Source organism: Egretta garzetta, unplaced genomic scaffold (assembly GCF_000687185.1).
Source record: "Egretta garzetta isolate BGI_Z169 unplaced genomic scaffold, ASM68718v1 scaffold43, whole genome shotgun sequence".
Classification (NCBI taxonomy): domain Eukaryota; kingdom Metazoa; phylum Chordata; class Aves; order Pelecaniformes; family Ardeidae; genus Egretta; species Egretta garzetta.
In genome coordinates this window covers 1,713,656-1,728,294 of record NW_009259047.1, presented here as the reverse complement: position 1 = coordinate 1,728,294, position 14,639 = coordinate 1,713,656, and the positions used below count along the sequence as shown (strand labels likewise).

Genomic DNA, 14,639 nt, shown 5'->3' with positions numbered 1-14,639 from the left:
GCTGCTGCTGCTGCTGCTTCTCCTGCCACTGCTGCTCCTGCTGCTGCCGCCACGTTTCTTCCCAGATTGCCTTATTTCATCTTTCTTGCGTTCCTTTCCAGGCTCTTTACCATCAGCAGTGGAAGAAGAGGATGAGCTGGAGACAGGGGTTGCACTGGGCTCTGCCCGGAGGTGTGTAACTGCATTCTCAGCTGTTCTGTCAATCCGTTTCTTACGGGACCGTGTTCTATTTGCGACCTCCAAAAACAGTTCAAAGCATTATGAATTTCTAGCGTCTTCTGTAACGTTTCTCTGGGTGCCAGACAAGCTGCTCACCACAGGCTTTCAAGGAAATAAAACATCTTGGCCCCGCACACTGCAAGAAGCTGCACCAGCACGCACCTAGACCCATTCCTCCCAGCAGAAATCCTTGCTTCCCCGTGCCAGTTTTCCACACTGGAAACCCTTGGTTTCATTTATAGGAAAATATTTCCCTCTCCCATGCTCAAAGTCTCTTACCTGGAACACGTTTTCAATGCCTAGAATCTTCTTCAGTTTAGCTTGAATGTCCTTGTACAGAGATGCCTCATCCTCTTCCTTAGACCCTGGGCTCGCTGCATCAATTATTTTGGAAGCTGCTTTGGATCCTGCCTGAATCTCCAGCTGAATTTTGTCGATATCAGCATCTGTATGAACTAAAGTCAAAATACTTACATTCCTGGGTTGTGCTGCTTAAACAGCATTCACAGAGACTGACAGAAAAGCTCATTGCCATGACTGTACCTGGCTTCAAAACTATTTTGGCTTCAAGTTCTCCGATTAATTTGTGCAGGTAGGTATTTCTTAAGAAAGCAGAATTTTGTGACTTTAGGCTGAGACAAGCAGAACATCCCAAACTCTCAAATTTTCCACAGAAGATGCGTGCGTAAAATCTTCCTCCTACACTGTGGTCATGTGCCTCTTCTGATCCTTGTTGGTATCCTTTGGATATCACACTAGGAGTATTGCTTTGCTGCATTAAATAAAAATAAGGCAAATCAAGGTATTTTCCAAAAAAAAATTGTCACAGCTCCTAAGATCTTTCCTCCTATTAATGAAGAGAACAATGGCAGCCCTGCCTAAGTAAGGAAGCATTGCTTAAAATTAGAGATCCAAGCACTGGAAGCAGTGGGGTCTCCCCCAAAGTGCTCTGTGGAAGAGGACAGGTCTCCTGCCCAGCCTTTCCCAGGCAGTGTTTCATGAACAAACTTCCCAATGAGAACCTGCAAGGCCCTTTGGAGGGGCTATTTCTCTGCATCAGTTTTGGGCTACTAGCCCTCCTGTTGCAAGCCAACCTATCCTTCCCACACCAGCCTCAGAAGCTGAAGAGCACATAAGAGAATGGGCTTCTGTAAGCCACTGCAGGGATTACCTGAGGATTTGGAAGAAAAATATATATCCTGCCCCAGAGCCTTCTTTTCCACATTGCTCTGGCTCAGAAAAAAAAAAGGGGGAGGGGTATTGTACAAAGGATATGAATTTCACACACCCTCCCCATGACTGGAAAGAAATAGGAAGACATGCTGTCAAAGCAACCCTACTGGCATGAGATGATGAGAGTGAGCAGACTATGAATGCTGTCTTGAACCCACTGGGACTTACGTTAGGCTTGGTTTGGGATAGGTCGGGCACCTGTTGAACCCCGTGATTTTTGGGTGTGTTGTGTTGGAGGTGCTCAGCTCTGCTGAGGAGCTGTCTGCTCTCTACCTGTCTGCAGTACAGATGGTGAGAGGCCTCCTTACCTTCCAGCTGCCAGGTCTTGAAGATGTTTCTAATGGCTGGAACGGCTGGTCAGAGGTACTTGGTACTTCTGCTTTGGGGAGAAGCTGGGATTTCTTTTCCGAATCTACTTCTTCCATGTTCCTCGAAATAGCGTAAACTTCACTCCTGTGGAGGTGATAAATAGCACACAACACCTTCTGATGTTGCTGACCTGTCTTTGCTGGTGCAACAAAGACAACACTAAGCTTTACGTGGCTGCCAAGGTATGGCAGAGCCCAACGAAGAGTTGTGCGTTCATGATTTTGTAACAGGGAGCTCACAGTGCGTAACACATAACGAGCAAAATGCAACAAGCTCTTCTGTACCTCACAGCGGCGAGCTCAACCTCCTGACGGCAGGGAGGGGTTTCAATCTTCACATTTTTCTCTTTCGTATTTATCCTGGCATCAAATTTCATTGTAGTGTTGGCACTGAACTCTGCATGGAATTCAAGACCACTCTGAAAGTATTGTGTATTAATCCCCAGCATGGCAATCAGATGAAAATATGCCCTGAAAGAGTGGAAATAAAAACACACATAATTGCAGATTAATATGCACGCATTTAACTTTGAAGTGCAAAATTGAATTTTCACAGTGTTCTTTTTATTGTAAGAGCCACTACTGATGGATAAAGAGATGTATCATATAACATGATAAAAAAAAGCTGAAGTGCCACTGGAAAAGGTGAGGGATTTATCTGACATACAAAGCTAACACGGACCCTCTCACTTCTTTGTCGTCGATACATTGCTTGAGGACAAGCTAATGCCAGAATCTCTACTGGCTTCAGATTGTGTCTGATTGATTGTTTATTAATATGATCACTATCATTATGATAATAATTTGCTTTTGCGGATCCAGAAGCATTTCCCTTTACCTCCTTAAATCCCCCCAGCTTGTGCCTGGTGGTGATGCCATTCCGTGTTAAACTTGTAAAAAACTGTTCATGCGTCAGCGAACATATCTTCACAGCTTAGTATCTTTTGTCACTGAACAGGTACAAAAGTGGGCATTTTTAGCAGTGGCAGAGCAGCGCAGCATCCTGCGGGACACCACGCGCATCGCTACGTTTGCAGGGCTGTAAAGCATCGGGTGATTGTGTTGCTTTCTCACAACTTCGCTGCTCTGGACTAGCACAGCCGTCCCAAAGCTGGGACAAGTCTGACCCCTGTATAACAACATGCGATCACGTATCTATTCCAAATGTCAGTATAAATGCTTGTGTGTGTATTTGAAAATATGTCGTTTTTACTTTGGCTTGATGTCAGCATGAACGTCCATGTTGGTTTCCAACAACTGTGAAGGTCTAAAATTGTCAGATAATGGTGGTGACATCTGTATATCCACTGCAAAAGACAGACAAGAATTATATGAGCAGAGAAGCAATAAATGCTAGAGACACTAGCATAGGATAGGACATAGCATAGGACACTAGCATATTTCAATAAGCATAGGAGTTAACACATGGGCAGTGCTTTTACATTTTGAAATACTTTGCGTGATTATTTGAAAAGATTGCTACTCCAAACCAGAGTTATACAAATACCTCCCAGGTGCAACATGCTAATTACTTCTCAAACCCTTGGGCGGCAGCTGAACACCAATGTTTCCACGTTACAAGAGTATTTTTCAAGATTATAGAGGGATTCAATTTCAGCAGAGGGATTGGACCCACAATAATTGTGGGGGAGCTGCCCAGTTTGGTGTCCCAAGCTCACCGTCGGCCGCAGCCTGGGCCAGCGCGGCGCCGCACAGACTGAGCTCCAGCGGCATGCCGACCACCGTGGGGACAATGTGCCGTAGCTCGGCCACCATCGCTGGCAGCGTCCATTGGCCTGAAATGCCTTGCTGGAACTCTTCCACCACTTTTTTCACCACTGACTGCCAGTTTGATGATCCAGTTAGGCTCTGAAAATAGAGAAATAGGTTAGGTAAGCCGGTGAGAGGAGACGGGGAAAGGAAATTACTTGGCATTGCAGACAAAGAAGACAACAGCCTTGCCAGTACCGTCATGGTCCGTTGAATGGCATCTTTATCAATGTCAACAAAGGCGATCTCTTGGCCCAACACTTTGACATAAGCGGACACCAGAGGGTCTTCGGGAGGCAGTTCTTTCCATCCCAGGAGCTGCGGTGTTAAGGAGAGAGAAAAGCAGCAGATATTACTTCAAATACAGAAATCTATTAGCAAAGAGTAGATCCCATCTGCAGGATGCTAACCATGGCTCCTTAGCCAAAAACCACTAGACATCTTACCAGTCTGAACCAATGTGGTCTTTCTTATGTTGCATAACTGACTTCGGTGGGAGTTTCCCCACATAAGGATGAGGTAAGGACTTGGTAATTTCTGCTGCTGTAAGTAATGGGTGACACCCAAGGACTCATGGACAAAAATCTTATTCAAGAGTCATTTTAAAAGAGAGGAGCAACCACTTACTGTGTTTTAACATACACTTTAAAACACATGAATTTTGGCTGCCAGCATCATCATCGTCTTTTGTACTGTACATTAAGGGCTGACACATGTTGAGTGAAAAGGTGGCATCTGTTGACAGCATAAGTACAACCTAAGTACATCTTTCCATGACCAAATAAGATGACTGACTCCTTTCTCACTGAAACATCAAAGGGACACCTCGGGGGGGGGTGGGTGATGCAACCCTAGCACTGGCGGGAACCGAGTATTGCGAACAGATCAGAAGGGTGCGTGGAGACACACCGTTTTACCAAGTTCCTTCAGTGTCTTGTACGTGTCGTACTCCACAAAGGGAATATTCTGCTTCCTGATGAGCTTGGTTAGGCTTTGTGACCGGAGAGCCACCTGTAGGAAACAGAGTCCGGTGTCGCAGCCCAAGAAAACCTTTGTACCTAGCATTACACTCACTGAGGCCGCTCTAAATACATACTTCATGAAGACATTGCGCTTACAAGGCTACGTCTACTTGGCAGATGACTGGAGGCTATGGCTGCAGGTGCTGAGGACGTGCTGAGCCAGCTTTGAGTTAGTCAGCAGGGATAATTTTAGGGCAGCGCAGAGCTCAGCCCAGGCTGCAAAGCTTGCCCAAGGAGCTGAGTGAATGCCTGCATGCTGTTACATGGAGCTTCATGCTGCCCGGGATGCACTGCTGGCTGAAATTTAATTTCAGATGCTATTTCCAAGTACTAATGCAAAACACCCTAGATGCCGTGTGCCTTTAGGTAGGCAGGTGAATGTTTTCCTGCGTAAGCTTTCCTCTGCTCTCCTAGATTTTCATGCCTGTACTGAACGTGTTCATTGATGAACGTATGTGTCAAGAAGCCCAAATAAAAGAAGCCTAAGTAAAATCCTAATCATTATCTAAATTTTCTCTTTCGCATCCACCCTCACAGCCAGAGATGGAGTTAAACACTACCTCACTCTCCAAATGGCTTAACAAGTAATACTATCTATAGCTGGCTTGCATCTAGCTGGCTGTTTTAATGCAATACTTACCTCGAAAATATCTGTTGCAGTATTTGCATAATATCCTCTTACTTTTGTGATTATATCAGATGGAAATGTGGCGCTGGGACTGTTCATGAGATAGACCCTCCAAATGGCACCAGCCTGATATTCAACTGTCGCAGGAATAAAAAGCCACAGAGATTTTGGTTAGGGTCTGCGAGGCATCTGGTGCACGTAAGCCACCTCAGGTGCATGCAGTAGTAGATCACAAGGGGTTCTGCCAGGATTCAGTCCCACACCTCCTCGAGTTTGCAACCTCAACAGGAAAACTTTGTTCTAGGGCAAAATCAACACAACCACAGTGACTGAAGAAGGAAGCCTAAAACCATGTGCAGGCACCGCTTTCCCCAGCAGATACATCTACAGTAGTAGAACTCCCCCAGACAATTTTGCATCTTAGGAGGCTCTTGTGGTTTTTCTATTTCAAGAGCCCACTAAACTCACAGCCTGTGATTGGATTTTGGATGAAAATCATGGAACACGATAGAGGCATTTGGCTACGGAAGCTGAAGCGGTGAATAGGGCACCTGGTACTCACAGGAATAATCGCCGATGTGAATGACCTTGCTGTAACGATAGCTCAGCCTGTCAAGTCTGGGGCTCAGTAGTTTAATGGCAATGTTGCAAGCAGCAGATCTGAGTAATAAAGAGTTAAAATCATATGAAGATAGTCGGCTGTGACCAAATTCATAGGAAACGGCAAGAAAAAAAATCACCATTTGCTACTAAAAATTTTACTTCTTCTTCTACTTACAGATTGTAGAGCTGTGGGATCCTGCCCGCTGCCAAAGCCTTCATGTGTGAATATGTGAAACTGGCTACTTGCAAGCTGGGCTCGGTCAGCAGCGAGCTGGCCATAGCTATTACAGTTGGAAGAGCAGGCTTCGTTTCGAAGAGGACAACACAAGCCACCATTCGGACGTTAGGAGCAAGTGTGTTGTCCATAAAGACCTGGAGGGAGATGTCCCTTACCTAGAGGAGGAAGATACAACCTGTGAGTACCTCGTAACTTCTCAGTGAGAAGTGGTTCCCAAACCGTGCATGTGCGATCTGCAGTGAGTGGAGAACAGAACCCTAAACCGAGACTTGAGCATGGGACCTGTCACTGAAAATGAAGACATTGCTGGGTACACAGTGAACAGCCATTAGTAATGGGCCCAGTGTTACAGCGACTAAAGCAACCTCTTTTCCCAGGATATCAGCGAGGATGGGGTGATGTCAAGGATTCTCAGCGTGGGCAAGAGGAAGACCAGTAACTGAGAAATCTGCCCAGAGCTGCTAACATTACCCGCTGGCTTTAGTATTCCTGAATCACTAAGTCAACCCCAATCACACCCTCTAAGACATTTGTTTAAATAATAACTTCAGTTACTTTTGCATGGTCTTTTCTGGCAATTTTCCTCAAGGCCAACACGGCATCAACATGAATTCTGTTTGGTAATGAAGCTGCAGCTGGGGAAAATGTCGGCAAAAACTTCAGGATGCGTTTGATACTGGCTGGCTCTCCTGCGTTGCCGATGGCTTTCAGGGCCAAGGCCATGTCTTGGGCATCCCCTTTGCTGGTGGCTTCAGTAGCAAGGTCGTGGAGTGGCTGAAAACAGAGCAGACTGTGTTAATCTTATCAGGTAATGATCTTGTAATAACGCATAAAAATATGCATTGCTGTAGCAAGCAAAAGAACTGCTGGTGCAGAGCAGTGAGTAAAGCTGTTCAGATTCTTCTCCTGGGAAGAATGTCACCATCATTATCAGGATGCCAAACATGGAACATACAAGCAAACTTGGTTTTCTCCTTACAAAGTGTTGTAATTGATTTTAAATTGTGCCAGAGCCTGAGCGTAGGAGATAATCCTAACTGGATGCCTGCACCAGAGAGTCTGCTGCAAGTTCAAGAGCAGTCCCCGTTCCCCAGGGCACCTCCACCAGCCCTGCCAGGCTGCAGCCCCCAGGTCTGCACAGCTGCAGGATGACACTCATAGAATCATAGAATCCCAGGTTGGAAGGGACCTCAAAGATCACCTGGTCCAACCTTTCCAGGCAAGAGCACAGTCTAGACAAGATGGCCCAGCACCCTGGCCAGCTGAGTCTTGAAAGTGTCCAGCGTGGCGGAATCAACCACTCCCCTGGGGAGATGATTCCAATGGTTGACTGTTCTCATTGTTTTGCTGTTCTGAGAAGGCAAATTACCCTTCTGGTGTCTTGGCTTTGTTTCACTCTTTTTTTGGAAGATCTAAACATATGTCAAACCCCAGCAAGCCATCTCAGTTCTGTGGTCCTTCTGAGTAAGGAGCCAGAGCTGCATAGTCCAAGGACAATGTCCTGAATATTTCTGATGCTGATATGCAGTTATGTAGCAGGGCCTCTTTGGAAGCCCTAACCTAGGACATATCTAGACCTTTGCTTATATTCACACCTTAGTGCCCTTTTAATAGATTTTTTATGTACACTGTACCTAATGTAAAAGAAGAGAGAAGAATCATAATTATTTTGCTTTAATCCTAAATTTGTCATACCTAAACTCAGTTTCAGGCTGCTTACAGAATCCATTATCCCCATGGGCTTCTACCACTTACATCTGAAATTCTGAACTGTGAAGATCAGATTTTTCAAAGGCATCAGCTCCGTGTTTCATTCTGTCGTTGCAATTTTGCAGGCAATCACAGCTAAGAGTGAGGCATGTAAACAACAACTTACCTAATTGCCAGCATTGTGGGAGCTAAATTAGAGGCATTTTAAAAATGTCTTCACCCCTTATGAATAAGAGATGAGAGTCACCTACCTGAAGAAGTTCATTCGGACAAGGTGAGGTCTGAGCACAGTATTTATTTACCATGCTCCCGTATCCCAGGTAAACAATTATTCGATGCATTGGTGCTTTCTGGATTTGGGGGCAGGTAAGAAAAGTCTGCAGAAGAAAGAAGTAGCAGCCTTTAATGTTTCTAGCAAATAGGGCTGGTATTTAGTGAAAGTACTTTTGAGAAATAAATAGACAAAATTGCTTTGGATTTTTCCTAAGTATTTTCAGAAGTTAAATCAAATGCTAGTCATTCAGCTACAATAAAAGTAAATAGGCTCGCTCCAGTTATACTGTATGTACTTTAGATTTTGGTTGCACGATATTATTGCCTTGAGTTTGTCTTTTTTAAAAAGTATGTATTTTGGCAAAAAGAAATCAATAGCAATTTTCTTAGGATTTGTGGGGTTTAACATGAAACATCAAAGCCATTAAAAAATTTTGGCAACAAGTGTTCAGACACATTTCCTAAAGCATTCCCCATTTTTGTTAATACCTTGCATTTTACAAAGTTAGAAGGAAATATGTTGCATTTTTCACTTCTGATCCTGTGAATTTGCCTTTAAAATGGAGGGAGAGGGTAACAGAAGGAAGAACGATCTGCACTCACTGAGGCAACTCCTAGGGTTTGCTTGTTGGGTGTAACGAAATGGAAGGCGAGCGGGAGGGTCGCAGCTGCTTCCCAGATGTTCAGCTCCTCATCATGGATTTTTTGCTTCAGGAATCTGAATGTATCGGTGGCTCCAGCAGCACAGATGGCACTCAGGAACCAGTGCCTGCCAGGGAGGGAGCGATTCATTATCCCCATTGCCCCATATGCCTTGGATCGGAATCCCTGGCTGGAGGCAGTATGGTTACCTGTAGGGAAGGTCACTGGCAAACTGTGCCCACAAAGACTCTATTTGATCAAGGGTCACTATACGGAAAAGCTGGACCATTTGTAAGAACTTGGCTAAAGCTTCTTTAGTGTCTCCTTCCTCATTATTCTGAACTAATTGCCGCAGCGTTTCTGTTAACTGTGGGAAAAAACAGACAGTTGGAAGGACCCATGTCTAAAATAATTATGCAATCACCTGTTAACCTTCTAAATAATGAAAGAGTATGACAAGTAAGCCTCTAATACCTGCAAATCTGGATATTTAATCCTTATGAGAGGAATTGGCATCTGGACTAGCTCTCCTGAGAACTGATAACGAAGACTCCCCTGGTTTTGCAGCTGAATTTTTGGTGCACTGATGGGAGTCCTTTGAATGTCGACCAAAGACAGTTCTTGTCTTCAAGGGAGAGAAAGAAATGCATCAGTATCCTCTAACCGCGTTGTGTGCCTGGAGGACACCCACAGCAGTTGGAGCAGGCTGAAGGGTGCCCAGCAGGACCGTTGCATTGACCACAAACGGATCTTGCACTTCTCAGTTTATCAGGGTTATCTGGAAATGTCATAGGACTGGCAAGAGCTTTCATTAGAGTTTGCCAAAATCTCTGAGAGGTTGGACAAATGTTTCAGGTGGTCCAGGAAAACCCCCAAATGGCAGGACACGGGACCTGGCTGGGCATCCCGAGGGATGTACGGTGCCTTTGCCCTTCACAGCCCACAGGCCAGGTGCTTCTTGTTAACTCACAAATTAACACTAAATATATTTTAGGCATCTCCCCCTGGCTCTGATAGTCACAGCTCCACAAAGGACACGCGCGGCGGTGCCTACCTTGCCTGCATGACTGCTGCCCCGTTGGGTTCATTGAAGGGCGAGATCTGGTACACCTGCTCGGACGTAGCAGATGTCATCAAGGCCCCGCTGTCATCATACTTCATCTTGTAAGTGAACATCACCGTGCCCTTAATGTTTCTGACTTTCTACGAGTGCAAAAGAGACCCACTCACAAATACGAACGGGCGGTCGTTAATTGGGCACAGGCGAGCCAAGCTCCCTGCTGACATCCGTGCGATGCAGGGGTGTTTGGCAGTGGCTCACGCCTGCCCGTGGCAGGAGGGCTCCACGCTGCTCGTACCAGGGGGCAGGTGGGGCAGGGGCGGATGTACGCCATTCCTGTGTTCTTCACCGCTTTCTCCTGGCAGTCCGTCAGGTCCTTGCTCTTGGAAATGGTGGCCCGGCTATTCTTGCTGTCGTCCTGGATAACATATCTGGTTTGGCAGATGCCTTCAATCCCAGCCTGTGAGTGTTGATTAAATACAATAAACAGCAATAGATAGGTCAAAGAATCTTGCCTGGGAAGCGTACGTACAGACAAGTTACTATATAACAGTAACATGAGAATAAAGGTAAAATCAGGATGGAAAAAAACAAACCTCCTGTAGTTCATACACGTTTTGTGACTTTTTGATGGTTATCTGCATCATGTTCAGAATCCCTCTCACTAGGTTAGTGCATAGGATGGGACAGTCCTTGGGGGCGAAAATACTTCCAACCCGTCCCTCAGTGTACTCAAACTTAAAGGCTTGGCTGAAACATGCAGCGATGGTCTCGGTGAGCCTCGAAGACAGAGTGAAGGGGTCTGTGGGCCAGAAGCCGTTGTACTCCTCCAGCTTTGGTGATCGAATCTGTGAACAAAGTTAGGAAAACATTCATCCTGTTCATTAAACATTCATCCTGTTCATTAAACATTCATCCTGTTCGTTCAGTTTGAAACAGTGCAGTAACAGGGAAACCCGGCACTTCCAGTCCGTGGCTGGACACAAGCTCCTTGTCCAACACCGCAGGAAACGTTTTCCTCCTCGGACTCTTGTTCTGGGCCTAGGAAGCATCCTTGAAAATGCAATTTCCATGAAGGATTTCTGCCAGAAAAATAAGATCGTGCAAGCAGCATTCGAAGCTTCAGCAAGGCTGGTGAAGGTTGCTGGGTGAGCGAAACACCGGCTGCCAGCGATCTGCACGGAAAGGATACTCACCCATTTTGCCCAGATGTCCAGTGAGATCTTCCTTCAGTCCACAAGGGAGCCAAGCCATTGCCCAAGCTGCCTGCCTAAGCACATGGGGACTATTTTGGCTGCTGCTCCAGGTCCAGCACGTCCCGGAGTGCCAGAGCCTCGGCAGAGCTGATGGGGAAGCAGAGATGGCCACGGGACCTGGCACGGGAGCTGACCCGGCAGGACCTGACGTCTCTTTCTTTGGAAGCGGCCATCATCATTCTGAGCTTATCAATCTGTACAGCTTGCACACAAGTCCTTGACTGCTACCTAGTGGGAAATGCGTGCCTGCACACACATCGGTATCCCCGCAAATGCACACACCTCCCACCCTCGTACATAAAAGTGCATGGTCCCGCATAGTGGGAAATGGTGTAGGTTTAGTGCTCTATTTCATTTTAGGTATTTATAATCAACGCTCTTGTCACGTTTTCTCAAATTAAATCCTACTCAGGACCATTGTCTGCAATTGCTAAATTTATAGCAGCTCTAGCAAGGCTACGCAGAGCCTGTAATTGCAGCAGCATGTAAAGTTTGATAATAGGTATTCCTTCACGCTGTTTCAGTAATATATGCACAGGATTGTGGATTAAGTAAACTCCCCGGACGAACGCTAAGTGCCCTCTTACAGCTTCCTCCCCACGTGATGTCTTCTAGATCCCTCTTCTGTGGTCTTTCGTTCCATGCCAGTATTTTAAGCTGTTTAGTCTAATCTTTTTGATGAGTAACAGCGCTTCCAGATCTGATATCATTATGCCAAGCACAAGCATTACCATTAGAACTCTTCATATTTGAATTAATGCCTATGTGGAGAACATCAAAAGGGAGATAATGGAGACAGACAGGAATTTCTCATGTGATAGCTGAATTCCAGCGCCGAGCTTTTCTCAGGCTATGGATCAGGGTGAAAACCACGGCTATTTCATGCTCGAATTCTCCTCGTTTTCATATTCCAGTTTAGTGCTGCCTTTAGTAAAACTGTCATAAGGCCATTTCTTTAAAGCAGCTGCCTGCCCTACTTCTGCACGGAGATGAACCTAAGGCAGCTTTAGTCAAGGGGGCTTGGGTGCTGCTGGCAGTGGAGCTGGAGCAGCTCTGGCTCCCTCCCGCAGAGGTACCCTCGGCTCTGCCCCAGCACGGCTGGGGGCACGGGGTACAAAGCCCATGCCCGCACCTCTGCCCACCCTGGGGAAATCACCCCTGCCTGAGCACAGCCGCTTGGTCTGGCGTTGGGCTTACAGGGTCATTTCAGCACCGGGAAGAGCCCTAAGCTTTCGTGTGAGCTTTGCCTCTTTTTGTCATTTATTTTACCAGCCTGGAAGTATGACCCAAATGTCTGTAGCCGTGTGATGAGGGCGGGGAGGAGGGGGTGGGTCCCCATGCCCCTGGGAATTTACCTGGAGAAGGTGGTCGCTGCGAGAGACGCGGCTGATCTCCAGGTTGCAGGTCAGCCTCACCCCCGCCATCGCCAGGCCTCTGCTGGGCAGCCCGTGCAGGATGAAGCTCTCGTAGCCATAGAGGTAGGTCTTGCCAGCATGAAAAACAGGCTCTATTTAAAAAAAAAACAAAACAACAAAAAACCCCAAAAAACCAAACAGAAACACCTCCTTCACTATGACTCTTGTGATGTTACTCGCAAGAACCATCCCAGCAAGGAAGGGTGAGGCTGCTACAGCCAAAAAATCAGTGCAAGCAGCAGGCAAGGCATGGCCGTAGGGGAGGGCAGGATGGGAGCCGCTCGCCGGCGGTGGGAGCGCACTTACCGAGGTCCCGCTTCTGACCCCCTGTGTGGGAAGAAGGAGAAGGATGCGTGAGAAACCCCCATCTCGCTGGACACTTTACATTTATTCTTCATTTATTCAGCGTGCTAATGGTTGGCAAACAACCAGTAATGGGCTCCCGGGGTGCACCCCACACCCTGGGGACACCGAGCCCCCACCAGCCCCACTCACTAGCAACTGCTTGCTCTGCTTTTCCCCTGCTGCTAAGCTCAGGCGCAGAAATCTAATAGTCGTAAAAGGCCTTCAGCAAATTAAGCTGTAAATATCCCTGAAAGGCCCTGAGGAGTTGAGTTCGCTCAGGACCGCAGTGGCCGTCACGGCTCAGCAGTACTGGTAAAGCTTCCACTTACCCACGAGGGCGAGCACCAGGGCCAGGATGAGTCCCTTCATGCTAAAAGCAACTGAAGACTGCCAGGGAAAATGTGCGGCTTTTATAGAAGAATTATTAACAGGCACAGTGAATTTTGTTGAGTTATCAACTTTTTATCAACCACTCAAACCCTTTGAGGGAGAGGGGGTCGGGGACGCGGCTCTGCCTGTTATTGCTGAGCCAAAACCATCACAAGCAACTTTGTTCTCACTTCACCAACTGAATGCTCTGAAAGTACCTTTTGAAAAAGCTGCTTAAGAGTATTAAAATATAGTTAAAGCCAAAATATTTATTGTGTAAGAAAACCTACTAATTATCCTTATTTATTGGAAGCACCGGGTGCTATTGCAGTCTGTGCTAACCTTGCCCAGGTTATCCTGACCTGACCATAAGGCACACAGCTTATCTAACTGATAGTACTCCAGCAGGATTGTGCAAAATCCCTGGGCAATCCTGTGACACCGCGCTGCTATCGCCCCTGCCGCCAGCGGGACACGCTGTCACCCGCAGCGCTGCTCTCTGGGCCCGGGCAATTCACCCAGTAACGCAAACTGTGTCCAGTTTTGGGCTCCCCATTTCAAGAAAGATGAGGAACTCCTAGAAAGAGTCCAGAGGAGGGCAACTAGGATGATAAAGGGTCTGGAGCACCTCCCCTACGAGGAAAGGCTAAGAGAGTTGGGCTTCTTCAGCCTGAAGAAGAGAAGACTGAGAGGGGACCTTATCAACACGTACAAATATCTTAAGGGCGGAAGTCACGAGGATGGAAGCAGTCTGTTTGCAGTGGTGTCCAGCGACAGGACTAGGGGCAATGGGTGCAAACTGAAATATAAGAGGTTTCAGTTGAATATGAGGAAAAACTTCTTTACTCTAAGGGTGACGGAGCACTGGAACAGGCTGCCCAGGGAGGTTGTGGAGTCTCCTTCTCTGGAGATATTCAAGGCCCGCCTGGATGAAGTCCTGTGTGGAATGCTCTAGGAGAGCCTGCTTTAGCAGGGGGGTTGGACTAGATGATCTCCTGAGGTCCCTTCCAACCCTTGTGATTCTGTGAAACCTCCCGTTGCCATCATAAACATTGCGGCTAAACACCGCTGATGTTCATGCTTCCCTCGCCTGCCTTCTCTGACAGGGCTAATGCAGCATCCCCTTTCACCGGCGTGATTAGCCATAGCGGGGGTGTTGGTGAGGGTTCCCCCTGCAAGGTGGAAGGGGTGAGGCTGGCAGGCGTTAGGGACACAAACCTCTTAGTTTACAAAGGCGTACAAAGTCTGGTTCACCCAAACTTATTTCACGTCACACAGCAAGGGACGACACCCCCCCACCACGGTGGAGCCCCCTTCTCTCATCAGTAGGCGTTTTCCCTGTCCTGTTGGAGGCACCCCCCCCAGCGCTCTCCTGCTGCTCTTGGCCCCAGGGTTTTTGGCCAGGTCCCCTGGTGCTGGGGCATGGAGCTGGGCTCAGCCAGGGCTGATGGGAGCCACTGCTGCCGTGAAGACCAGCACAGGGAGGGT

At 47.2% G+C, this 14,639-nt stretch overlaps 1 protein-coding gene across 1 annotated transcript in view; it reads right to left on the bottom strand.

Annotated features, from left to right (window-relative positions):
- LOC104122901 (vitellogenin-2-like) overlaps nt 1–13,151 on the bottom strand; it is a 23,999-nt gene extending 10,848 nt beyond the window's left edge. The window contains exons 1-23 of the mRNA XM_035890654.1: nt 13,112–13,151; nt 12,744–12,764; nt 12,378–12,529; nt 10,363–10,614; nt 10,065–10,226; nt 9,761–9,909; nt 9,181–9,331; nt 8,916–9,073; nt 8,668–8,833; nt 8,043–8,168; nt 6,637–6,855; nt 6,019–6,236; nt 5,803–5,900; nt 5,253–5,377; nt 4,500–4,601; nt 3,789–3,908; nt 3,500–3,689; nt 3,034–3,127; nt 2,106–2,291; nt 1,761–1,905; nt 763–991; nt 499–674; nt 1–237 (exon numbers count right to left, since the gene is read on the bottom strand). The exon at nt 1–237 is cut by the window's left edge and continues 114 nt beyond it. Coding sequence (XP_035746547.1) covers nt 1–237; nt 499–674; nt 763–991; nt 1,761–1,905; nt 2,106–2,291; nt 3,034–3,127; nt 3,500–3,689; nt 3,789–3,908; nt 4,500–4,601; nt 5,253–5,377; nt 5,803–5,900; nt 6,019–6,236; nt 6,637–6,855; nt 8,043–8,168; nt 8,668–8,833; nt 8,916–9,073; nt 9,181–9,331; nt 9,761–9,909; nt 10,065–10,226; nt 10,363–10,614; nt 12,378–12,529; nt 12,744–12,764; nt 13,112–13,151 — 3,516 coding nt within the window. The remainder of the gene's footprint in view (nt 238–498; nt 675–762; nt 992–1,760; nt 1,906–2,105; nt 2,292–3,033; nt 3,128–3,499; nt 3,690–3,788; nt 3,909–4,499; nt 4,602–5,252; nt 5,378–5,802; nt 5,901–6,018; nt 6,237–6,636; nt 6,856–8,042; nt 8,169–8,667; nt 8,834–8,915; nt 9,074–9,180; nt 9,332–9,760; nt 9,910–10,064; nt 10,227–10,362; nt 10,615–12,377; nt 12,530–12,743; nt 12,765–13,111) is intronic.
- Between the last annotated feature and the right edge of the window lie 1,488 nt (nt 13,152–14,639).